Raw genomic sequence first — 24,103 nt, forward strand, 5'->3', positions numbered from 1 at the left:
GGACTTGGTCGTACCGAACGTGTTCAAAAGATTGTTTTGGAATGATTCAATGTTTTGATCCGACGCTCGGACTTGCCTTTGGCTCAATATCCACCACACCTGTACATTCGTTTCTGCACTTGGGCGTTCGTGTCACCTGCGGATGCACCTGCAGCCGTCAGATCGCGCTGAACCGTCGAACATGGTGTTAAGCCGGCTATCCCGTTTGCTAGCATTCATGGATATTTGAGAAGGGTGTGCAATTGTGTGCCAGTGCCCAGGCCGAATCCCCACCTTGAACTCCCCGGGCGATGAACTTTGCCCTCTGAACTTTGGTAAATATGACTCGTACAGGTGACTCACCAAAGGTGAGACTGCAACAGAAATATAACGAGCACTGACGCCGGTGAGCCCAAAATAAACGTCATTGTGTTTATAGTGACATACCCACGGTAATTGGTCCCAACCCTTCACCTTAATCCGGAACGCCCCGCCCACCTCCTTCACCGAGGCCCCGCCCATCGCCGCTCTGGTATAAAAGGCGTGACAGAGCGGATTCTGTAACTTTGGCTTTCTCGGCGAATCTGGTGAGTGCGTTGATCAACTTGGGGGGAGATTCGGATGAATTTTGTTGTATTAACAGTTAACTCATTATTTTAGCATTTATCTTCTTCTTCTTTTAATATCAAAGATGGACTTTGTGAAATGGGAGTTGGTGAACCAATCTCTTTTTTAAAGGGGAGAAGATGGAGGTTGGTGTTTGGGATTTATAAGTATGTCAGTGAAAATCGATGAATCATGAACTTTGTGTGCAAATGACTTTACTCTAAGTCTCAAATCTTACTTTGAGGATTCAGCGCAGAGTTGTGCAGACCGACATTGAGAGCCGTTCTTACCTGTGCTTGTATATGAATGTCTAAGTACGGGTGAAGGTGACTTCTGTGTTGCAAACAAAGCAGGAGAATTTGAATGCATAAACAGGTGTGGTATCCCCGGGATGCTGTATTTGTGAATAAATTATGTTTGGACCTTCCCTCGAGAACCTTCAGCTTCACATCCATCCAAGTGGAGCCCTGCGGGCTGTATGCACCTGTGCTTTGGTTGTTGGAGTGTTTTAGTGTGAATTATCTCTGTTTCTCGGTCTGGATTGACCTTGTGCTTTGTGATTCGCTACCTTATGATTTACTTTAATCCGTTTGCTTTCATTCTTAAATTTTAATTTGTCTAGGTGCTACTGTTATTGGTCCTCCACCACGGGGGGGGGGCGGGGGGGGGTGGGTGGACTTAGATTTGCTTTCCGTGTCCTGTCCGTCCCACCTGTGGTTTTCTGCACTTTTCCCCGTAACCTTTTATCATATTCAATTGAAACTTAGTACATGACATTATTATAAGTTACGGAACAAGTTTGTTTTGGGGCGTTTCACCAATTTTGCACGAAGCTGTGCGCTTTTCGCTTGGAACAAGAACATTCATTGGGACCGGAAGGGAACATGTGTTGAAAAGTAATTCTCCCTCTTGTTCGTTTTTTAATGCAAAGTCGAGGCTCATGGAGGAGCTAGAACGTAGAATGGATTCCGATACCAGTAGAAATATGAGAGGAGGGGTACACATCAACAGCAGGGTTGAGGGGCAAAATAGAGGGACATAAATGAGAGGAAGCATGAGGTGGACAAGATGGATACAGGAGCAAACTCTCAGGAAGGGAAAACTGCAAATTTGGAAAGAGGTGGCCTTGGAGTGGGCTAACGGGGTAGAAAAGATCATGATTTTTGGGTGGGGGATGATCTGAGATGGTAGCGAACAGCAAGCTGTCTTGAAGACCTGGAGGGAAGAGACTGAAGAGAATGTGGAAATTGGTTCCACGGGTGGGAAATGAGGAACGAATGAGTGTAGTTGAGCAGTGGTTCGAGAATTTCGGAATTTCACCGAAGGAGTTGCTGGTGGACCTTGTGTGCCCTGCAGAAACTTGGGGAGGGAGGAGGGTTGAAGCACAGGGCGCAGAGGGGGCAGGACCAGAAAGACGGTGGTTGAAGACCGAGACCACCAACTTATCTGCAATGTGAATGCGATAAGCCCATAGACAGCTTCATCTGGGAGGTTCCAATGACCTTGAAACCCTTTGTTGCCATGGTGGTGTCAAGCTGGGCAAGGTGTGACAGTGGCGCCAGCGCAGAGGGGAGCAGTTTTTGTTCTTGGGTTGAGATTGATCTGTACTTATCTTCATTCATTTTGGAGAAAAAAAAAACTGGGGGGATTATTGTAACCTCTCTGCTCTCGCTGTCCATCACGCTATCATCGTAAATAGTTGGGCAGAAATTTATCAAACTTGGTAGTTATGATCAACACTTGGCACGAAGCAGTCATTTTTGGCCCTGCTCCCTGGGGCAAGGTCAGTATGTCAAATACTAAAAAATGCAATTGTGGGCACATTTAAAATTATTTTCAAATGAAGCTTTGTATATGCAATCACCATTGAGATGCATTAAATATGTAACCATTTTGCTGGATTTGACCCATATGTTGTGTCCCAGGAGGTAATGTTTTGCGTCAAAATGGAGGAAAAAAATTTTTCGTGCAAAATTTGATAATTGGGTTATTTCTAGAACTTTTTGCCATCTTTCATCTCTGCTTTAGCTGGGAAACATGAGGATTCGTGACGGCCTGCCATCGACTCCGCTCGAGATTCAATTTGGGATTGACTTTCGTGTCGCACTTGTAGTTTCACTGCTTGTGTACTTTTATTTGGGGTGGCAGGATAGCCTTGGCCCGAGCCTTCTAATGCGGGTTTGTGTCGACCCACCTATAAACTGCCACCCTGATGTTGGCATGTAGGGCGAGGCATCGATGTGTGCGCTGTTCCTCGGATGGGCGTTAACTCGGAGGGTCTGTCTGCTGGCAATGGCGATTGGTGGCCGTTTAATATTGCAACGTTTCAAGGGCAGGCGAGTTATCGCTGGCACCATGAACAGAGGACAAATTCCTGCATCTTTAGTCGAGAATTGTTCGAGCCTAGAAAGTTTTCTATATTTGTGACACTTCAGCTCTGTGTATATGGGCCTCCATTTAATTAATTTTTTATTGTCCATTGTGATGGAACCTCAGGTTTGACTTCATTCTCAAATGGATGTGAAAGACCTGTTCTCCCCATGTGGGTGGTGCTTTGAGGTGCATGTCTGACTTATTTGCCTTGTGCAGTGGGGGTGTTTGTTTTGGGCTGTGGTGAAAGCCACGACGGTGCAACAAAAGGCTGATTCGCTCGTATGATAACTTTGGCAGGCAGAGGGATAACTTCATGCACTGACATTGGTGTTTTCTATTAACATGAGTAATAACATGAATATATTTGCAATACAGCAAACTGGGTGCTTCCCCTTCCATGTCCCAATGGTCTTCGTACATCTGGAAATGCTGTGGTTATTCCATTTTATTTCCCCAACCTCTCACTTGTGGTTTTGTTTTTTTTTACAATTTTTTTCACTAATTTTTTTTTTTTTTTTACTCTTTTCTTGATCAATATAATTTCAGAAGGGTGATTCTCAACCTATTGATATTCAAATCATTCATCCATAAACATGGACAGACCCGATTGATCAACAAGGTAGACCTTGTTGATTGGATGACGTCTTAACGAAGCACAATCTTTGAGCTTCCCACTGCATCCCTCAGGTACAGGTACAGTGTGTACTGAACTAACCACACCCTATGCAGTCGGTCACCCACTATTCCACTTTGCTGCATTCATACCCTCCTTGACATTGTGGCATGTTAGATATGTGCAGTACTGGATACAGGCTGGACCTCGTTTCGTGTTGCTGAACGAGAAAACAAAATCAAACTCTGGCCTTCAACAGCATTACTCAACAGCATTACTCAACAGCATTACTCAACAGCAGCCGGAAATGAGGGATCCAACGATTTATTAGGTAAACAAAAAGGTTGAATGGAACCATTCCTCCTATAACATTTTGGGCCCAATTGTCTCCCTTCTGTGGAATTGCCACCTTGAGTTTCATTCAAATTATCATCTTTCGTCCAATGATTATTCACTCATTAACATATCGCATCTTCTCTCGTCCTTCAACCTTCACCTCTTATTGCTTTGTCACCAATTTAATCTTTCTTCTTCTGTTCATTATCTCTTCCATATTTGCCATTGGTGAGAAATAAAACGAATGCAGCCAGCAACCATTGATTATGCTGCAAGTTAAATGGTCAAGGTAAGAATACCAATCCTAAGATGTCAAAACAGGTGGGAAAAAAGTACTGTGTAAGCAAACTTCTATAGCTGGTCGAGGCTCATGAAATGCCTAAAATTCGAGATGACTCGTTATTATCCTCTCGCCATTTGAAAAAAAACAGGATAGTGGAATTGGCTTTGGCTGATCGGTCTGATCTGTCATGCTATATCCTCAACGGTTGTTCAGAAATTCACCAAACTTGGTAGTTATGATGGCATGGCATAAATGTGCAAGAACAGCATTATTTTCGACCCTGTCCCACTGAGGTGGGCTGAAAAGGTGAAATACCAAAAAAGTTTAAAACATTTTGAGTTTAAAACATTTTGAAATGCAACTTCATATATGTCAATCAACATTGGGGGATGCATGGAATTTAACGCATTTTAATTTTTGACCTTCAGTTCAGGTTTTTTTGGGTTTTTTTTGACCTCCAGTTCATGCTCCAGGGGGTAGGGACTTGGGGTCAAAAAGGGAGAAAGACTTGTAACTCGAAGCTTGACATTTGGTATTTGCTGTGGAACTTTTTGTCATCTCTCGAATTTGCCTTGGGTGGGGAAGTGTGGCGATTTGTGTTGTCATGCCATTGACTTTGCTCTCGGTTTTTTTTTCTGTCAAGTCATGTCTGACTTCTGGTGACATTCGTGATCGGATTTCTCCAAACATCCTTCTCCTGCACTATTTCCTGAAACCCTGCCAGAGACGGCTTGTGGTTGCAGCCTTTACCCCATCCATGCAGCACATGGTCTGCCTCTGCCTCTTCCTCCCTTAACCATACCCAGCATGGTTGATTTCTCCAGACTCTCATTTTCTACATGCATGTTGTGTCCAAAGCATGTCATTTTCTGTTTTAGCATCAGCGCTTCTAATGTTCATGGTGGTCTCATTTATTCAAACCCTGATTCGTTTGTTCTTTTTGCAGTCGGCCCATGGTATTTTTTATTTTTCCTCTTGAACACCAGATTTTAAACATGTCCTTTCTTTCCTTTTCACTGTCAATGACACATCTGTACACAGCAACTGGAAATACCAGATCATTCACATAGATTCATAGATGTCTGGGAATGTTTATTCATCTTGAAATGTTATCATTCTTTTGTGTGGTTTTACCGGCTCTATTTGCAATGACGATGCGATTGAATCTGCCCTCTTGAGTGAGTTCTGTGCTGAATGCAGATTCTTGACAAATTGTGGTTTGTTAAAGATTCAACTATTTTCTGCGATGTTGACAGTATAACGAATAAAACGTTTTTTTAAACTAACTGAATATCTCTTGTGGATTCCTAAGTTGTCTTTAAAATGTTCCAGTAAATGATTTGTATATCTCGAGGTTCGGTGTGTGCAAGGCCGCTTAATCGAGATTTCCCGACTGAACAAGATGTGCGTTCACCATTATCTTATTTTTCGTTTTTGTACCAAATGATCATAATTGCCACAATTAACGACGCAACTCGTGTTTTCTTGGGACTGAACTTTGCAAAACTGAGATTTGTTAGTAAAATGTTCCTTTCGCTTGTGATTGCATCGAATCGCTTTTTACTAAAAGCAAGTAATTGCAGTAAGAACCTCAACCGTAATGTTTCACTTATCTGTTTTGTGACGTTTGCACATCATGGACTCTATGAACTTCAGGTGATCCACTAAGCAGCTGTTTTACAAGTACGTCATTGTAAATTAGAGTTGAGCCATGATGTCGGGTTTGATATTTATTTATTTGGGGTGTATTTTGGAAATTAAATAAAGCTTACCTTCACATTTTAACTGGACTTGCTGAGTTTGTACAAGTTGTGGGTTAACCTTTACTGACTTCAATTATTTGCATACCTTCTCTTTACCTGCTGGAATGTAAAGCCTGTGCAGGTTAAAGGTTAGTGTATTGGTAACACTGCAGATGTCGCTTGTCGCACATAATGCAGATACACTTTTGAGATTGTTCACATGTTGCCATGAGTTTGTTCAATTATTTGCATACCTTCAATTTGCATACCATACCATTGCTTCAATTATTTGCATACCTTCTCTTTACCTGCTGGAATGTAAAGCCTGTGCAGGTTAAAGGTTAGTGTATTGGTAACACTGCAGATGTCGCTTGTCGCACATAATGCAGATACACTTTTGAGATTGTTCATATGTTGCCATGAGTTTGTTCATAAACGACCTTTGCCACTAAAGTAACAGCATGAGCTTGATCCATTCAATCAAGTCGTGATTGTTGAGAAAAATGTTGTGCCGCCTTTGAGATGTCCTGGAAAAGTTTATTTTTCAGGCTGTTTAGGGAGAGTGACCCACATATATTTTCCCCATTGAAGTGCTCTAGTGGACCTCGTGGAATGTGTTCGAACACCACTGACAGGTAGTGCAGTCCGGTGATATGATGTACGATTCCTCATTCGCAAGTGATTTAATCCTCGGTGGAAAGTGTTCAAAAGGTGTGTTGACTTTGAGGAATACTTTGGTGTTGGTGAGTATTATGCAATAATCTTTAGTCGTTGTCCACAGTTTTTGGACTTGAATGTTTTGGTTTTGTTGGTGGTTGAGGCCAATCTTGTATAAAATATGTACCAGGTGAGCATTTTCTGTGGTGGATGGTCATGCCCCATTTCCCCCATCCCTCCAAGTTATCAGTCTCATTCCCTAAGAAGGGAATGTGGGACTATTGCAATGCCGTGTGTGTGTGTGTGTGTGTGTGTGTGTGTGTGTGTGTGTGTGTGTGTGTGTGTGTGTGTGTGTGTGTGTGTGTGTGTGTGTGTGTGTGTGTGTGTGTGTGTGTGTGTGTGTGTGTGTGTGTGTGTGTGTGTGTGTTTTCCCTTTTAAAATGTTTTTCTCTCCAACCACTTGTTTGATTGATGCAAAACTTTAAACATAGGAGGGATTCCACATGGATAATATTTTATTGCTAACACTGTCATAGGTCACATGATATGACAGACATATTGGATTAAGGGAAAAAAAAATGGATCTCGTTTTCTCCAAAACCTCGATGAAAACAATTGATAATTGGCATCTGTCATCTCTCCATCATGATAACATTGTAGTCATTGGTGAAGTGGTATTCCAGCCATAATTGGTTGAATTGAAAATCCTTATCCCTAAAACCTGAAACTTAATGTGTCCACGGACTGGTTAACACACCTCCTGAACAGATAGACCAAAACAGGCTTATCTCCGAAGATCTGTTAAATTATTGGTAAAATATGGCCGTGTGCATGGGCTGAGGAGAATCACGAGGACCTTCTAGCTTTTATAACCAAACGGGTTTGTTCCTGAAACTAAACGAGAGAAAATGAATTTAATAATTGTAAACAATGAGGTAAAATAAATGCGATAAAAACTGAGGCACCTCACTCTAGTCAGTCAGATGGGGAGAGGGACAAAAACAGGTGACTAATCTTTGGTGGCAGTGGGGGAGGGGGAAGATGGGCATGGAGCAGGCAATGAGATGGCCAGGGTGATGAGACCATAGGCCAACAGGATGGCAGAGGTAGATGAGGAAATGAGCAGGATGACCAACAGGCAATTGGGAAAGATGAGGCAAGGGCCAAGGCAGGAAGGCAGGATGACTTCCTTAAAGCTCTTGCCCTCTCAATTCTCTTCTGAACTCTGTTCTCTTCACAAACCTGTGAGCTCCTCGGTGCACTCTACCTGATTGGTCCAGGTTCCTCCCCCTTCTCAGATCTCTTGCAATCCCTGTGTGCCCTTACAAGTCCACCCTCTTCTCAGAACTAGTGCAAATCTTCCTGTGCCTTTTTGTCATCTCCTCCCTTGTCTCCCCTGACAACCCTCTGCTCCTCCAGGTGTAGAACTATCTCCTTCCATGAGATGATCATAGCTCTGCCCCCTCTCTCCTTGCCTGGAAAAATCCCAGAGCTTTCTGCCTTGTTCTTCCTCTGCTCTCAGAGCTGTAACCTGGCACACCTGGTGAATGTTTAGAAGAGGTTTTGCACATGGTTAAGTAACATTAATCCCTCTCTCATCACAAGCATGACCCTCCATATCGTGCACATTCAAACACAATCCTTAAGCTGACAGGTCCCTACTTCCTTGCATTGAGATTTGCTTCCTACTTGCACATGGACCATCCTACTCTATACAGTTCTGTCTCTTCTTAAGTAATTGTTACCCCCTCACCCATCTCCCAATAAATTTAATGATATATCTGATGTATGACCTGATTGAATAAATTGATGTTTCATAACCCATGCCAAGAAACAATGTGACATAATAGGGTGCATGGATGATATGTACGATATGGATATATGGGCCATAATCGCAGTGGACCATAATAGTAGCATGTTCAGTTAATGATTGTATTTTTGTTCAGAATGAACATGAGGTGAGACTATGCATTCTGAGTGCTGTTCTGGTGGAAGTATTTTTCTTATTTTTATTGCACATTCTCCACCTGGAGACTAGCTGCAGATAACAGCAGTAGTTTTGCTGGCTGGATTCTGGATGTTTAGTGTGGTAATCTTCTTCCATTGGAACAACCAACATAATTACGATGTAATGTTGAAGATGGAACATGTGCAATAATAATCTTCAGCTTGGGTGGTAACTACCAAGTATGCAACTCTGTGAAACATTTAACAAGTAAAAGAGCAATCGGAGATTGCAAACCCTCACCAGGATGTATTTTCAGTGGTTTTTAAGGCTTTTGTGTTAAAACAAATATGGCGGCCGAACCAAGTGACCGATGACGTCATCATTATTATTTTTTTCTCCACCAATTTATGCCTACATGATGCTCAATAAATTTCATCTTGATCAGATGAAGTTTTGTACTTGTTGAATTATGATGTCATAATAGAAGCTTGTATGACATTAACATATTTTATTCCCCATGGAGAGTTCTTAACAATGAGCCGTCTCAATTTTTCTACGCAGCGCTTTCGGAGATATAGAGGTGCAATGTTTTTCGGCTTTTCCAAGATGGCGCCGAACCACGTGACCTATGACGTCATCATTTTTTTTTCTCCACTAATTTATGCCTACATGATGCTCAAGAAATTTCATCTTGATCGGATGAAGTTTTGTGCTTGTCGAATTATGACGTCACAATGGAGGCACCTCTGACATCATTAACCCTCTGGTGTCTACAAGTCGATTCTATCGGCTTCACGCATGCGCCGAAATGTCTCCAAGCCGAATTTATCGGCTCTAACCGCATTCAAATTTACCGCGCAATTACCGCCTCCTGGATAGTAGACTCCAGAGGGTTAACATATTTTATTCCCCATGGAGAGTTCTTTACAATGAGCCATGTCTCAATTTTTTATATTCAGCGCTTTTGGAGATGGAGGTGCAAAGTTTTTCGGTTTTTTCCAAGATGGCGGCCGAACCACGTGATCTATGACGTCAGCATTATCATTAAAAAAATTATACAGGTGGAGTTGCACCTATGGTGAAAATTTCCTGTCAATTGGACCAACGGTTGCAGAGAAAATCGTATTTATTCTGTGTGGACAAACACAAAAAAACGGACTCAAATGCAATACCCTCTCCTCTGGCGAGGGTAAAAATACCTTCTCTAAAAATATTCTTTCTGAATGTCAACTTTTCACAATAAATAAACCCATCTTTCTGAAAATATTTGTTATAAATTGAACAGCAATTGTACCAATTTACAGCACAGATGAGGTTGCCAGTGAAAGTTTTATAACTTAACTTGAGCATTTGTTTTTTAATTTCCCTTTTGGTGTCTTTAGCAACTGATTCTGATGGTGAACCCTGGTTGTGGTTGGTGATTGTGTCGGCCTTTATGGCAGATCGTGCTTGTGTGTAAAAACAATTGAACTTATGATTACCGTATATTTTATAATCTGACATGTTGGTTTATTCTCTCTTGCTCAGAGATTGTTCACATATGGTATGCAGCACCAGGACATTTTCCCACCAGACTGCGTTACAAACACTTTTCACTTTGTGGTATGCAAGGTGCACCATATTTTGAAAACTAGCTTGAAGTGTGAAATATGAACATATCCCTCCCTTGGAACACCAAGTGGGTGCCGTCCTGGAATGGCACGGCTTGTAGATCCGAGTAAATTTAAAAGGCCTCACCTTGGGTTTTGGTGTCTATTTTTTGTATACAGAAATCTAAGGAGAAACCAAATGACAGAGTGCAGCAGGTTAACCCAAACAGACCAACAGGATCACAGGGGAACAGGGAGACAACGTTGCAATGCTGTAAGTGACAAAAAGAAAAGGTGTGGGAGTCTGTCGGTGAAAGAGCAGAGTTGAGCATGAAAGAATTCCATGAGGACTATAAGGCCGCATTCTTGGAGGGTTATGAGGCAACGGAGGAAGGTGATCCCATAAATGAGGATTGAGGGATGAATGTAAGTGTTAACCTTAGAATTGGAGGAGGAAGTGGAATTTGGTGTAGTATTCTGGAAGAATGCATGCCTCATGGGTGTGTGGAAAGAAAACTGAGGGATGAGAGGGTTGGAGAATTGAGGCCAGAAATGAAGGTACAGATCCACCATCCTCCCTGCAGTGGTCAAGGAGCAGACCTTTGGGTACACCACTAATGTGGACTTTAAACTGTGGTATCTCCAGGGGAGCAAGATGGAACCTCAGCCCATATAGGGACCCATACTCCATGATATTTCTGATGAAGGCATAAACTATATAGAATTTGGAACTGCTCAGAATGAACTTTGCTCTACGGAGGATACCAAATAGTTTTCCTGCTTTAGATAAGTTTGATTTGGTCTACCAAAGACCTATTTGACATTGTTGGACCTTGGAGCTGTAGGGCCTGTTCCTGTTCCTTTTCCAGAGGTTGGCGAGAAAAGCAGATTGGGGATGTTGAAAGACGATCTTTGTGGAGAGACAGAATTTAGAGCATGCCATTTTCCTGCACTCAGACATGTTCTGGGTATCTCACTTGACAATCTTTTTCCTAGCTATAATAATGCAACCTGCTTGGGAGATGTTAGCGTATTCTTCTGCACAGGGTGGAGCCATCCACAAATTTGTACATTGGATAATTGGATAATCGGAAAATCCAGAGACAGGAATCGCCGATGTAGACAAAGACCAAGGTCTTTTATTTATTTATTTTTCAAAGTGTGGCTCATTGATCAAGATTAAATTGACATAGGAACTGTGGGGTAATAATTGGGCACAACTGGCAAGAGGATATTAACAGAGAGAAACTGAGAGAACACTGAAATTGTCAAGTTTCTGGAAGAACATGTGCATCCTGAAATTGCTGGGGAGGTTTGGAAGACAGAGCATAGGGAGCAATATTGGAGAATAAATGGTGAAAAACAGACCATCGACCTGCCTGCAATGAGAGCAACAAACCTTGTTCAGCCTCGTCACGGGAGATTCCAATAATTTTCAGAGCTTTCGATTCCACAGAATCTAGACTGTTGTGATGCTGGGGTGCCAGCCCATAGAGTCCATACTCAATTGGGTTAAGGCATTTGTTACGTGTTCCTCCCCGACTTCCTGGTCTCGGTATACCTCCGAACCCCGGGAGGAATCACGGCAGAAAAATATATATTTCCGTGTCGAAATCGATAAGGAAACAACACCAATGATTACGAACAAACCAATAATATATTATAAATCACACAGGAATAACATTACCACCAATGACAATTAAGAGTGCACTCTATTCCATCAGCCAGCATGCATAAAGTAACTGTGTTCCAAGTGAGTGGAAAGAACCTTCCCCAATGTCTCTATATTCCCATCTTCGAGCTCAGAGTTGGTCCCCTCCAGTGATCAACGGCACGATGTCGACTCTAAACCAGAATCTCGTTCCGAGGACAGGCACAGACACGCCGCCCAAAACGGCACCAAGGCGCATGTGACCCAAAGCGGAGAAAAGGGCCACGTGGTTAAAGTGGCACAAAGGTGCACTCATGGTGACCGGGAAATCCAAAGGCCCCCTCCAGGTATGAACTTTCACTGTTCACGGTCGGCGAGCCGCAAAGTAATCGTCAGAAGCCTCGGTGCACACACACACCACAGATACGTCTGAACGCGGTGGAAACGGTTGACGAAGCAATAGTGGGGCAACTTAGCATAACAATTGTGCATTGTGTGAGGAAAGCACCAAATTTGGCACACTTGTAGACTATCATATTATGAAAAGATCTGGATATTGGGCCATCTTTTCCGTCTCCCTCTTCCGTCTCGGATATCGTCTCCCTCTTCCAAATCCTGGTGGCGTCTGGTCAAATCTGTTTCTGGTGTTTGTTCCCCCTCCATCCCCTCCCTCACCTCAAACGGCTTAACGGCTGACTCCGCACGTGAAAAAGCTGTACGCCTCAACTCTGTGTTTGCCTCTAAATCTTGTGTCCCAAACCCATCCCTCTCTGTACCCACCGTACCCAGTCGTACCCAGCTACTCCTGGACTCTGTGTCCTTTCCTCCTGACAAGGTGGAAAAGTTTCTGTCAACCCTCGACTCTGATTCTGCAACTGGTCCTGACGGCATCAGCCCACGGGTCCTAAAATCATGTTCTTCTGCTCTTTCACTCCCTCTTTCTGTTCTCTTCACCCTCTCTTTTGCTCAAGATCATCTGCCATCTGCTTGGAAATCAGCCAACATCACCGGCTTGCACAAAAAAGGTGCAAAAACAGATCCCAGCAACTACAGACCAATCAGCCTTCTCCCAATTATCAGCAAAGTCATGGAATCCATCATTGCTTCAGATATTAAATCTTTCCTCTTCTCCAATGGCTTGATCTCTGATCATCAATTTGGTTTCAGACCTGGTCACTCTACTCTGGACATGCTGCTTCTGCTTTCTCAACAATGGATGGAGGTCCTCAACGCCAAACAGGAAATTAGAGCTGTCTCCCTTGACATTTCACGTGCCTTCGATACGGTCTGGCACCCTGCTCTGCTCACCAAACTCTCCTCCTTTGGTATCCATGGAAATCTCCATGCATGGCTGGCGGACTTCCTCTCTGGTCGTAGTCAACGTGTGGCCCTGAATGGGTTTCTCTCATCTCCTCTTCCTGTTCAGGCTGGAGTTCCCCAAGGTAGTGTTCTGGGCCCTGTGCTTTTTCTGGTCTTCATCAATGATCTCTCTGACTCTCTTGAAAATCCTCTCTATCTCTTTGCTGACGACACTACTCTCTCTCGTTCCATTCCTCATCCCTCAGATCGGCAGTCTGCAGCCTCCTCACTCTCTGCAGACCTGGACAAAATCAGACTGGTCAAACAAGTGGAACATGTCTTTCAATCCTGACAAATCTCACACTCTTACAATGTCTCTCCGAAAGGACCGACTGGACAACCCTCCCATCTACTTTCTCAACAATCCTCTCCAAGAAGTTCTGTCGCTCAAGCTTTTGGGTCTCACTATCTGCCATGATCTTTCTTGGGAAAACCACATTTCCAAGCTGGCCTCCAAAGCCAGTCGCCGACTGGGCATCCTACGTCGTGCGAAGTCCTTCCTTGGCACACCTGAGCTCCTCACCACATACAAGGCTTTCATCCGCAGCTCAATGGAATACTGTTCCCCCCTCTGGGCTGGTGCTCCTGCCTCACACCTTGCTCGGCTTCACGCTGTTGAGGCCAAAGCTTTCAGAATCATTGGAATCTCCTGCGATGTAGTCAACACCGAGGGCCTTTCACTCACTCACTGCAGGCAGGTTGCTGGTCTTTCTGTCTTCTACCGACTCCTCTCCGGCCTTGCTCCCGCAGCTCTCTGTGCTCTGTCCCCCCAATATTCCTTCAGGTCGCACAAGATCTGCCTGCAACCCTCTTATGGTTAAACTGCCAAAGTCTAGGCTCTCTGCTCACCTTCACTCTTTCATTCCCCTTTTCTCCCGCCTCTGGAACAAACTCCCCCACTCCCCCACTCCCTTCAATCCCACTCCTCCCTCCAGGTCTTTAAAACAGCTGTTCACCACCATCTCTTATCTTCCCCCATCGAAAACCTTGATCTTTTCTACCCCCGGTAATTCACCCCAGAGTCCTTGCAGTGTTCATATGTTTTATTCCTCTCCCACCTCCCCCCCAAGTCCTCCCGATGTCCCTGCTCTCAAATGTTGTTTGTGTCCTTCCCCCTCTTCCCCCTCTCTTTTGTGTCCTTCCCCCTCTCTCCCCATCTTGTCTGCCGCTCCCCTTGTTTTTTGTGTTTTGTGTCGGTTTGTCTTTTTGTGTGATTAATGTTGGCTCTTTCACGAGCCTCGATCTTGTATACAAAAAAAAAAAAAAAAAAAATCTCAGATTCAGAGATTTGATTTTTGCAAGATTTCGATTCGATTGGGATCGAAGAGAACACCTTCTTCGTCTTCTGTACAATGAAGTTGCCAGCCCTGAATTCTCTGGCTACATCTGGGTGCTTCATTGGGAGTGCAACCATGTACCTCAGGTGAACAGGGACCCACCTGGCATAGTGTGTGGTCTAAGGCATGGAACCATGGGACGAGTTCCGTCAGGGCATCAAGGTACATCGTGAATGAAGCCTGCCGCAGAGAACGCACGTAGACCAGTACCAACATCTCTAGTTCCAGCACAGTTGCCCAGTACTGAAAGTTGGGAATGTCTTCTCTCTGGTGATACCAGTCTTCGAACTCAGGCAGGTCTTCTGCATCATCAGCATATGTCATACAGTGGCGTTAATACGCACGGTGTTACAGGATGTGCAGTGCCGCTGTAGTGATTTGATGAGCTCTTGTGCGGGTGACGTGTGCAGCTCGCAGGAAGGAGTCGGCCGTCCCTGGCGTTGCAATCTCAGCTTGCAAAATCTGCAAATCTTGCAAAAATCAAATCTCTGAATCTGAGATGGCCCAATATCGAGATCTTTTCATATGATAGTCTACTAGTGTGCCAAATTTGGTGCTTTCCTCACAAAATGCACAATTGTTATGCTATATTTAGCTTAGCTGCCGGACTACAAGGAAAGTTTGCTCGACGCGCGAAACGCACGAGTCAAAATGGCGGACGGCTCGTACTTGAGACGTAATCACACGACGATGGTTCCTCCGAATCCAACGCCAACCTGACACATAGGTTTGATCAGTCACAGTGATAACAACTCTATTGCGGAATCCCTTTCCAGGAAACCCCAAAGTTCACTCGTGTGTCTTTTGTTCGACAACGGTCGATCCAGAACGCCAAGCAACCAGCTTCTTCTCCGACTTGTCTCACCGCCTCCTCCTCCTTGCTCGTTTTCCGGTGCACGATTTCCTGTATCATTTTAAGTTAACCTTTTTAACTTTAGATAGCTGTTCCTGAATAATAAACCATTTGAGAATAATAATAATACCTAATATCAGAAACATGTCAAGTGTCCTTCTGTCCTTCCCCCTCTCTCCCCATCTTGTCTACCGCTCCCGATGTTATATGTTTTATGTGTCGGTTTGTCTTTCTGTGTGATTAATGTTGGTTCTTTCACGAGCCTCGATCTTGTATAAAAAAAAAAAAAAAAAAAAAAAACAACCCAATAACGGAAGTTACGAATCCGTAACACATTGTAGACTGTGGCTCTTTTTAATGTCCCCCCACCCCCCTTCAAGGAAAGGCTTTGATTGATTAAGTACGTCCAATTTGCAGCTGTCTGGCATTTTAGATCTGTCCTAAAATGCTGCCTGCTGGAATACCAGCTTCGAGAGATTGAGACAGAATGCTGCCAAGAGCAACCTTTTGTTTACACAGGTCGAGGAAAATCTGAAAACCATTCAGGGTGGGGCCTCTTGGTGAAGCATAGGGGTGGGGGTAAGACTGGTGGTGGAAAAGTATGGGAAAGGGAGTGCAAGGGGTTTGGGAGTGGGAAAAAGGAATGCGTGAAGAAAAACATTCCTATTTCTGGCCTTAGGCTGTGGGATTATAGACAACTGCTAATTTTCACACGTTTGTCTACTTTGAGAAAGCTGCTCTTTTGGCGACATGTTTATATTGCCGTTGTAAATTTGCAATGAATTATTGCCCCTTGTGTGAGGTTATGGGAATATTCTCAGTTGGTCATCTGGAAGTGGCGCTTGGAGTAAGATAGTGGAAAGGCTTTGATTGGCTGAGCGTAAGCAATTTGTAGTTTATTACCTCTGCCACCAAAGGTGGATGGCGGTTGTTTTCACCCCTCTGTTTGTGAACAAGATATCTCAAAAAGTTGTGGACGGATTCGGACGAAATTTGGCAGAGATGTAGCGTATGTCACAAGGACGAAATAATTAGATGTTGGTGAAGATCCTGATCCAGCTAGTATAATTTTTTAAGTGATTCTTCACCATTGAGTGATATGGCCAAACAGGTACAGACATGCTCTCCACTGAATGCCGTTCTAGTTTATTTATTTCGTTATTTTTATTAGAATTTTTTTTTTGCATCTTTTTAAAAATCGGTGCTATGTTTGTACCATTGACCTTATCAAACGGCAACTTTCGTACAGTACAAGACGCTTGCAACAAGGCAGTTTGTTAAGTGTTTGCAGCTGTTGCGGTTTAATGTGCGTGTGGGCGATACCTTTATATTCACCTGCGTGTTGATAAACAAGTCCCCTTGACATTCACCAGACCACCATGTTTTGACACCCGGAGTGTTTTGTTGCTTGGGTAGTTACTGTCTGGACATGGAAGTGGATCTTTGTTTGCAATGTGGATGTAAATATATTTTGAAGTCTGTGATCTGCATATTGGTTTGATGTGTGGAGTACTCGCCGTTTGTTTCACCAAGTTCGTTTTAAGTTCTAACGTGCTCACTGAAAATTGTTTATCTGTATTGTTTTGTTTTTACCAGATCACCATGTGGAAAAGCCTGTTTGCTTGGCCGTGGTACGGTACTTTCTTCCTGGGACTCGTGGCGCATGCTGTTTCTGCTGTACCAGGATGCTCCAGTGATTTTCCGGCCATATTTTCCAAGCTTTGCGACACGGACGCCGGGTGGGGTATCGTCGTCGAGGCGATAGCCGCTCTCGGCATCGTGATCTGCTTCGTCCTGGTCTTCGTCGTTATCGGCAGCATCACCTTCATTACAGATGCTCGCAAGCGAAGCGTCGTGGCTGTTTTAGCCATTTTCGTCTTGGGTACACTTGGCCTGTACGGCCTCACGTTTGCCTTCATCGTCGGGCCCAATGGAGGCACATGCCCTACACGTCGCTTCCTCTTTGGTGTCTTGTTTGCCATATGCTTCGCATGCCTCTTGGCGCACTGTTACGCATTGATCAAAGGGGAGGTGCCGAGCGCATCCTGCGTATTCTTGATTATGCTCGGCCTGGCCATGGTTCAGGTGATCATTGATACTCAGTGGCTCATAACGACAATCGTCAGTGATGACGTGGACTCTTGCATGTACCAACCGAAGGATTTTGTCATGGCCCTCATTTACGTGATGGTCCTAATGGCGGTCACTCTGATCCTTGCATTACTGGTCCTCTGTCGCCACCGCAGGGACGAGGAGCTCATCTTTTCCACCGCTTTAATCCTAACGGTTACAATTTTCTCAATTGCTATCTGGATAACTTGGATCACACTCTACGTCCGTGGCATCGATGATCTCAAACACCGACCTCAGTGGGATGACCCCGTGTTAGCCATTGCCCTTGTGGTCAACGCTACAGGTTTTCTCCTCTTCTACATAATTCCCATGGTTGCTCACCTGACGAGGGAGGGAACGTCCGATGTCGGGAATTACCAGGTCACGAAGGATTCGCTGGTCTCTGTGCCAAAAGCATTCATGGTGGAAAACAAGGCATTTTCACCAGAAGAGGCAGCATCACGTACGTTACCACCACTGTACTCTATCGTGCGCATCATAAAAATACCATCTTGGATTGTTTTCTTTGTATTCTTTTGTTCAACTTGTGATGTAATAATGGCGTCGCATTGTTCAGTCCCAAGCCCAGCCTCTGGTAATTCCCGGAAGAGGAGCTTATTATTGTATCGCTGTGCTGTGTTCAATGACCTTTTTCCTAATGCATTTGGTAATAATTCCATTGGGCAATGAAAGGCACTCGGATGTTTAATTGAGCTATTAGTCAGGTTCACTGTTTTTTCGTTCAAAAATTTTGGAGATTAGCAAAACTATACATTTTTTGGAATATTCAGAGCATGAGGAATCCAAAAATTAATGTTGGCATTTGCATAAACACCTTTGTGAAAATGACAGGACAGTGATGAAGATGGTCAGGTTCACTATGTTAACAAATATAATTTCGTTCAAAATTTTGGGAGATGAGCAAACCTGTACATTTTTGGAATGATCAGAGCATGGAGAATCCGAAAATCAATGTTGGCATTTGCACAGACACCTGCATGGCCGCCATTTTGGATTTTCAAAATGGCCGCCATAAAATACATATTTTGCGCTATCTCGGCTTCTAGTCAACCTAGAGACTTAATTAAATATGCTAATCCTATGTTTTCTGGGTCAAGGAATCCAATAAAGGCCTCAAAATAGTGCTCATGGTTATAGAAAAGCAACGAACACAGGTGATTGAAACCATTGTCTTTATATTTGTGATATAACTGTATTACATAATACATGATATTGCAAGTCCTTTGAAGTTATAGGTATGGGGTTATAAAGCAAGAAAGCAGCCTTGTTAGTATCAGGTTGAACTATAAGTCCTATACACAGGATCTACGAGGTCTACACCGTTCAGGAATATGCTTTTACAGATCTTCATCACTGTCCTGAGTGTCATTTTCGCAAACGTGTCTACGCAAATGCCAACATTAATTTTTGGATTCCTCATGCTCTGAATATTCCAAAAATGTATAATTTTGCTAATCTCCAAAATTTTTGAACGAAAAAACATAGTGAACCTGACTACGTCGTTTAATTTCCTGTTTGCTGAGACTTCAAATTGATGCGGTGTCATTCGGGGCTAAATTTCCCACAATTCCTCCGATGAGTTTCTACGCAAGTTACTTTAGGATTGTGCTTTTGTTTAAAAATGTGAAACTGTTTGTCGTTTTGTTTCCCCTTTTACTCAAATGATCGCACCTCGTCTGTTTCCTCGCGCAACTCTCTTCCTCATCAGATTTCCAACCTTCGAGGACTTATGACAACCCTCATCTCTTCCACCCCACACCTGCTGTACAGATGATTAATGGAAAAAACGTAAGTTCATTTTTCAGGCTCCCGATCAGTTGCTCACTTTGATGGTGTTTCTCATTGATTTCCAGTATTGCATTAAGGCAAACTGTGCACCTGCCCTCCCTGACCCTTAGACTGACCACCTGATTCCACGACCGAGTTACCATCCGCATCCGAATCCGCATCCGTCACTGTACGCCGACACGGTAATGGCTGTTCTGGAATACATGGGGAACAGATGCTGGGGAAATTTAGCTGGTTGAACTCTACAGCCAAAGTGAAAAACTTGACGCTTTCTCAGGCTCAGTATGGGAATTTATTAAAGGGTTATTGACTGTTTTCATTCGTTATCTCCATTTGTTGGTTTCAGAAGGAACGGAGCCCTCCCAGGTCTTGAAGTGTCTGTGTCTGTCTCTGTGTCTGTCTCTGTGTCTGTCTCTGTGTCTGTCTGTGTGTCTGTGTGTCTCTGTTTGTGTGTCTCTGTTTGTGTGTCTCTGTCTGTGTGTCTCTGTCTGTGTGTCTCTGTCTGTGTGTCTCTCTCTGTGTGTCTGTGTACGATATGTGTGTACATATGTAAAACAAAATAAATCCTAATCCCATCACCTATAAAACGAATGTTGTGCCACCTTTCTAAACTGGTGCTTCCCCCTATGTATTAGTTGATTGTGTTGTATTTGGTGTACAGTTCTGGTCACCATATCTGAGGAAGGACATGGTTACCATAGAGAGAGGGCACAGTGTGTGGTGGTGGTGGTGGTGGTTATTATCACATGTTTGAGATTTGTGCTACAAACCTTTGAAGTTGTGTTTTTAGGTTAAAGAACACGATGTTCTACATTCTTATTGGTGGTGGAGGCAATGGTGACGTCATCCATGCTGTGTTGCCTTTAGTTTGGAGGCAGCAAGAACAAACTGATAAACATACCAATTTTGAGATTCATATTGTTAACGTTATACTAATTGTCATTGTCATGTTGTGTGCAGGCTAACTAGGTGCCGTATACCTGAAAAGCCTCCTGTTTGGAAATTGCCGTGGATTGTCCATCAGACCATCGTCCTCGGTCACTTTCTCATCTTGGATTTTTTTTTTTTTACTTCTAAACTGACCGATGCCCCCCACCCTCCCCTACCCTCCTCTCCCCCCCCCATTGCACCCCTACTCTGCCCCGACTGAACTGATGCGACCCGGGTCAATGTATAATTGCCAAGTAGTGTTTTACTATTCCCCCATTTTTTTGTTTATTATACTTTGTAAAATGGATCTCATTCTCAGGAAATCATCGGTAGTTGAAGACGTTGTCCGACAGTCGCATCTCCTCACCACTGCAGGCAGCTAAGGCCTCCTACTGGACCATATTCTTGCCCATTTTGTCTCTGAAGAGGCTGAACTGCTGTTGCACATTTATTTTACCTTACGAATGGATGTTATAGCCTCTGGATGTATCTATTGAACACACACACACACACACACACACACACACACACACACACACACACACACACACACACACGTTGAGCCTTCGATGGTCTGAGATCGTTTATTTTTATAAGGTCCTCGCTATGAACTCTGGGAATCTTGTGAGCTATGGATGTTGAATGATGGAAGGTTTCAGTTTGCGACTTTATTATGTACATTAAAATGTAAAGTAACAAGTAACCCATTTTGCTGTTAACATCGTGCTTGCTTTAAATGCTTCTTCCCCACTTTTAATTGTCAGCACTGCAAGGTGCTGCTATAGTGTTTATGGATTCTTTGTGCCATTTTGTTCCCTTTTGGAATACAGTACTTGTTTTTCAATCATTGTGCAATGCTTATTTATGTGTATCTTTTTAAATAAAAACGTCACTTTTATTGCCTTTGACTTGTTTGTGAGAGGTGGTGATGACGTGTCACCTGGGGAACCTGACCCTCTCGCAGCCAACTTGAATGTGTAGTTCCGATAGTGTCCATCAATTTGCATCGTGAGAAACGGAAAATCGAAATTTGGGATTTAGATATAGACACACACACACACACACACACACACACACACACACACACACACACACACACACACACACACACACACCTGTAGTATGCTTGTACATTGTAATCTATAGTCTGTTTGTCGAGTTATACCTTGAGAACGGATTTCAATAAATCCAACTCCGGTGGATTCGGGTAACTCGTGGGAGTGTGATCCCAAAAAAGAAAATAATTATATGGGTAAATTGACACGTGTGAAAACTCCAAATGCCAATAACATTAGTTATCCCTGCACAGGGAGCAGGATGTCCCAGGAAGTTTTTATTTTTATTTCTCTCCCCCCCCCCCCCCCCCCCCCATAGATTAGCCAGCAAACAGAATGGGGCCCGGTGATGACGTGTTGAAAGGGAGTACTCAGTTTTCCCTCCGGTTTCTTGTTTGTCGGGGCAATATCTCATTTGAGTTAGGAAGCTGCAATTTCGCCGCAATAGTGAACACGTGCTTTGACAAAAACGGTATTTTTTTGGCTTTTTGATCAATTTTTTTTTTTTTGTATACTGAATCGAGGCTTGTGTGAGAGCTACCATTAAACATGAAAACATGCACAGACACAAACATACAAAGAAGGGAGTGGAAGACAAGAGGGGGAAAGACAGAGGGAAGCACACAAGCACAACAGAAGAGAACAGGGATGTCAGTAGATCTGTGGAAGGGAGAGGGCTGGGTTGAAGAGGGGGGTGTCGAATGGAGAGGACAGGTATAAAGCAAACGACCAATACTAGGAATTTCAGGACAGAAGTTGGGGGTTGAAAGAGGCACATTTGGGGTGTTTTAACGGGGATAAAAAAGATCAAGGTTTTGGATGGGGAAAGCGAGATGGTGAACAGCTATTTTAAAGACCTGGAGGGAGGAGTGGGATTGAAGAGTGTGGGAGATTATGCCAGAGGTGGAAAAAAAGAGGAATGAAGGAGTGAAGGTGAGCAGAGTCTTGCTTTTGGCAGTTCGACCATAGAGTTGCTGGCAGGTCTTGTGTGTCCTGCAGGAATATGTGGGGGACAGAGCAGGTGGAGCAAGGCCGGAGAAGAGTCGATAGAAGACAGACCACCAACCTGCCTGCGGTGAGCGAGTGAAAGGCCCTCAGAATCGGCTTCATCGCAGGAGATTCCAATGATTCTGAAAGCTTTGGTTTCAACCACGTGAAGCCGAGTTGGGTGTGAGGCAGGAGCACCAGCCCAGAGGGGAGAGCAGTATTCCATCAAGCTGCGGAAGAAAGCCTTGTATGTGATGGGCTCAGAAGTGTCATGGAAGGACTTCGCAAGATGGATGATGCCCATTCGGTGATTGGCTTTGGAGGTCAGCTTGGAAATGTGGTTTTCCCAGGAAAGATCATGGCAGATAGTGAGACCCAAAAGCTTGAGTGACAGAACTTAATTGAGAGGATTGTTGAGAAAGTAGATGGGATGATTTTCCAGATGGTCTTTTCGGAGAGAAAGTGAGAGGAAAGGGACAGAACCAAGAGAAGACAAGAGGGTGCAATAAGGAATTCGCACTTCCCAGCTTGAATAGCATAAATTAAGGTCAATGTTGGTTCGATTGAGGAGCTACGATGTAGGAGGCCATTAAAAACATAAAGCCTGTGCAATGGTTGCCAACCTATGATTGCTTGTCTGTTCTTTAGCTTTAAATGCTGAGTGTTGAGCAAGGAAGCAGCAAGTACCATTATTAGTCTTTGGTATGAATCGGCCGGAGTTTCAACTGTCGATCTCCCACACTAAAATGGTACTCGGTGGACATACCTCCGCCAGGTTGAACTGTTTTTTTTTGTATCCTACTGATAGGCTGGATCTGGATTCGGACCTGAACCAAAATCGAATCGGCTTGTTCTTGTCACGGAACCAACTCGTCCACCAAGTTTAGTCATAACTCGTCCATAACTTTTAAAGATATCATGATATATATTGGTTTTGGCCCCATCTCTCGATGAAGAATGATATCACAATTCTAGTATCCAGATCCGGATACGGATCTTCACCAAAATGGAATCGATTCTTTCTTGTCGCACAACCAACCTGTGCACAACATTTCGTCCGAATCTGTGCATAATTTTTTGAGATATTGTGTTCACCGACAGACAGAGAGCAGTGAAAACATAATAACCTCCATCCACCTTGGATGTTGGAGGTAATTACAATTTGTGAGTTCCGGTTACGATTTGAGAACCAGTCTGGTAATACGACTTGAGATGGAACAGAAAGTGACGTTTAGCACAAACTTGCTGGCAGATAATATGTTCCCTTACAGAGAACTTCAAAACAGGAGGACGCCATTATGCCCATCAAGTCAGTGCAATGGTTGCCAACCTATGGTTGCTTGTCGGTGCTTTGTTCTTGAATGTTTAGCGGTAAGCAGGAGGTAGCTAGCACGAACCATTTTCAGCCCTTACTGTGCCTCACTGGTTCTCGAGTACATTGGAACGCCAGTACCATGTACCATGGTTTACCTCCGGTCCATTTTGTACATCAGAGGAGTGACTGGAATGGCTTTATGGAAACCAAAATGTCCGAGTTGAATTGGCCTGGTTTGTGTTTTGTATCAACGTGGTGGTCGATTTGACACTGTATACGACTCGTACCCCACTGCAAAGCCGCAATGAGCCGGCGAAGCCAAATCCTCTTGCCATTATTTTACCCATCACTATGGCATAAGTAGGTTCGGTAGTTGGTAGTAGGTAGGTGTAGTACTAGTAGGTACTGTAGGGCAAAGGGGGGCATTAAGCTCCAGGGGGCATTAGGCTCCACTACATTGTAAATCTTGAAGGTAAATATAATGCATTTACAATGTAGTGGAGCCTAATGCCCCCTGGAGCTTAATGCCCCCCTTTGCCCTACCTGGTAAGACTTTGTAAAAGAGAAGA

General features: G+C 43.8%; 1 protein-coding gene across 5 annotated transcripts; it reads left to right on the top strand.

Moving 5' to 3' along the window:
• Positions 1 to 559: 559 nt before the first annotated feature.
• Positions 560 to 21,075, top strand: LOC137423485 (G-protein coupled receptor family C group 5 member C). Of its 5 annotated transcripts, none has more exons than XM_068110712.2 (5): positions 560 to 566; positions 16,923 to 17,901; positions 19,168 to 19,247; positions 19,358 to 19,429; positions 20,208 to 21,075. In XM_068110712.2, exons 2-5 carry the CDS (start codon positions 16,929 to 16,931, stop codon positions 20,214 to 20,216), a joined length of 1,134 nt encoding a protein of 377 aa, XP_067966813.2. In that variant the 5' UTR covers positions 560 to 566; positions 16,923 to 16,928; the 3' UTR covers positions 20,217 to 21,075. The 5 variants fall into 5 exon arrangements, with proteins under 5 accessions (XP_067966813.2, XP_067966811.2, XP_067966810.2 ...); XM_068110710.2 differs by lacking the exon at positions 560 to 566 and adding an exon at positions 934 to 960; XM_068110709.2 differs by lacking the exon at positions 560 to 566 and adding an exon at positions 6,280 to 6,675.
• The last annotated feature ends 3,028 nt before the right edge of the window (positions 21,076 to 24,103 follow it).

This window comes from Myxine glutinosa, chromosome 3 (assembly GCF_964187855.1).
Source record: "Myxine glutinosa chromosome 3, kmMyxGlut1.1, whole genome shotgun sequence".
Lineage (NCBI taxonomy): Eukaryota > Metazoa > Chordata > Myxini > Myxiniformes > Myxinidae > Myxine > Myxine glutinosa.